Raw genomic sequence first — 2,500 nt, forward strand, 5'->3', positions numbered from 1 at the left:
CTTTTCTTAAATGTTATCTTATCAAAGTCCTATCTATATCCTATCTATGTCATCCTATCTAAGTCCTATCTATATCCTATCTATGTCATCCTATCTAAGTCCTATCTATATCCTATCTATGTCATCCTATCTAAGTCCTATCTATATCCTATCTATGTCATCCTATTTAAGTCCTATCTATATCCTATCTATGTCATCCTATCCTTTCATCAATATTTCGACGTCTTTGACTAACAAAGCCCCCTCCCCCTCCTCTTTCTTTGCTCTGTCTTTCCTTAAATGTCATCCTAATTAACCGCCCTCATTCTTTCACGTTGCTTCGTCTCCTTTAATAAGAGTTCCGACATCTTTCGCTGACTATATCACCCTTTAACCTTGTCTTGCTTTCCCTCCTTGAACAAAATTATCTGCATTTTTCACGAGCAAAGTCCACTTCCTTCTTTTGCCTTCGACTTCTTTAATCACAATGTCAGTATGTCCTTCACTAACAAAGTATCCTTCTTCTTTTGCTTTGCTATGCCTTCTTAAACAAAAAAATCAGCATCTATACTAACAAAATCATCCCCTTTCTCTTACTTCACTCTGTCTCCTTTTGTCAATATGTCATTATCTTTTACTAGCAAAGCCCCCTATTTTTTTCTATCTCTCCTTCACTCCTTAGACAAAAATTCATTTTTTTTTAATCAGTAACACACTCTTTCTTTGCTTCACTTTGTTTCCTTTTATCAAAACGTCAACATAATTCACTAACAAGTTAACAATGCTAACATCCTTGACTAACATCCTTATCCTCTACTTTATCTCCATTTATCAAACTTTCCTCATTCACTAACGAATCCCCCTCCCCCCCACCCCCCCAGTGCCAGTGCCAACCGCAGGGCGAGTCTGGCGAAGGTCTGGCGGCTTGGGTCTCTCCGCAGTGCCAGGCTTCAAGAGGTCCGCCTTCAGGGCCAACAACATGCAGGCTCAGCACGCAAGGAACCAGGATGTGAGGCTTGACGTTTTTTTATTCTATTTTATTTACAGCATTAAGTTTGTGTGTGTGTGCGTGTGTGTGTGTGTGTGTGTTAATATTATCTTTTGGGTTAGGTAATTGCGTATGGATGAACTTTGTTGTGTTGATATGGTGGTCTAAAAAAAAAAAGAGAACACACACGCACACATACTAACTTTAATTTGGGCTTAATTTGGGCTTCCACTAATCTAATCAGACCCTGGGACCTCTAATCAGGAACCTGGCCGTACGACGTGTACCCTGTCCATTTCCTTAAAACAGATTGATAGATTTATGAAAAGATTTATGACTAGAGACCTATTCCGTCCTCCGAGACTTTATAATCATTAAATAGATCTGTAAGACATGTAGTGATAGATAGCCAAAGGAGTCAAATAGGTGATTAATTTCTTTTCTTCTTCCTCAGGACGACCTGTACTCCCTGGCCGCCATGTTGGGCGCCGAGCTGGACCCCGTCACCCACCGCATCCAACGCGCAGCGATGTAGACCTGGGAATCCTCGGGCCAAGGGGGACGTCCTAAGGATACTGAGGGCCGTCTGGGTGTTGATAGAACCCTGGGTACTCGTGTCCCCCTGGCTGATGAGGATCTCGTGGTGTTCTGAGGAGGAGGTCCTGCAGGCTCGGAGGTCTCTGGGTGTTCGAAGAAGCCGCGGGAAAGGGGGTGGGAGGGTGGGGGGAGAATGGGTACGTCTGTTTCAGGGAGGTCTCTCGAGTTCTTCAAGACTTCGAAAGGAATTGCGATTTCGTTGGATGAATTGGGCGACGGTAAAGAATTCGGAGAAAAAAATAGAGGTAGACGAAGCTGTTGACCAACACTCACACTCCGTGAAGTAATTTTCACTCCTCACTTACTTCATGGTGACTTGCTCTTTAAAACTCATCCGTCTTCGTTCATGACCCTCTCTCTTACGCGGGGATCCGGTCGCATGCGGCACTGACTGGCACTCGAGCAGGAAAAGAGCTTAATAAGCTGGAGAATCTCGAAATCTCGAACACCCAGGACCTACCTCGAGCTGACTCCCAAAGCCTCTTCAGGTCCCACGTCAAGGACTAAGGTGTCTCTCGCGCCTGCTCTGACTTAGGTTCTTAGTGTTCTCCAGAAGGGGCGGAGATCCCTGTTCAGTCAGCGTTAGAAAAGGACGAAAAGATATCAGTATTACCAATGTAGGTTCCCAGGAGGCCGTTAGTAGTGACTTATTGCAGCACAAGGTTTTCGTTAGCTGACCTGTCTCTTAGTAGGTTACAGCAAGTATATATATATAAATATTTAGTCATTCATAACCTGTCATGTAAAACTCGTGTTCTGAAGTTGCCTTTACTGTGCAAGATGATAAACATTTGGTGTTTTAGATTGCGTGTGTTTTCCCCGTCAAGCAAGTTGAAGTGTCGTTTTCGTATGATTCGATGTGGATTTGTTCTCACGCGCGTGTTGGTCAAGAGTGACAAAACAGCTGAAGAATACGAAACAAAACATGTACTAAAC

General features: G+C 43.6%; 1 protein-coding gene across 1 annotated transcript in view; it reads left to right on the top strand.

Annotated features, from left to right (window-relative positions):
* Positions 1–2,500, top strand: part of LOC122246009 (uncharacterized) — a 12,540-nt gene that overhangs the window by 9,736 nt on the left and 304 nt on the right. The window contains exons 9-10 of the mRNA XM_086556211.1: positions 861–988; positions 1,422–2,500. The exon at positions 1,422–2,500 is cut by the window's right edge and continues 304 nt beyond it. Of these exons, the coding sequence (XP_086412337.1) occupies positions 861–988; positions 1,422–1,502 (209 nt within the window). The 3' untranslated portion in view covers positions 1,503–2,500. The remainder of the gene's footprint in view (positions 1–860; positions 989–1,421) is intronic.

This window comes from Penaeus japonicus, unplaced genomic scaffold (genome assembly GCF_977035675.1).
Source record: "Penaeus japonicus unplaced genomic scaffold, GWHDUDI00000001_assembly GWHDUDI00000032, whole genome shotgun sequence".
In the NCBI taxonomy this organism is placed as follows: Eukaryota; Metazoa; Arthropoda; class Malacostraca; order Decapoda; family Penaeidae; genus Penaeus; species Penaeus japonicus.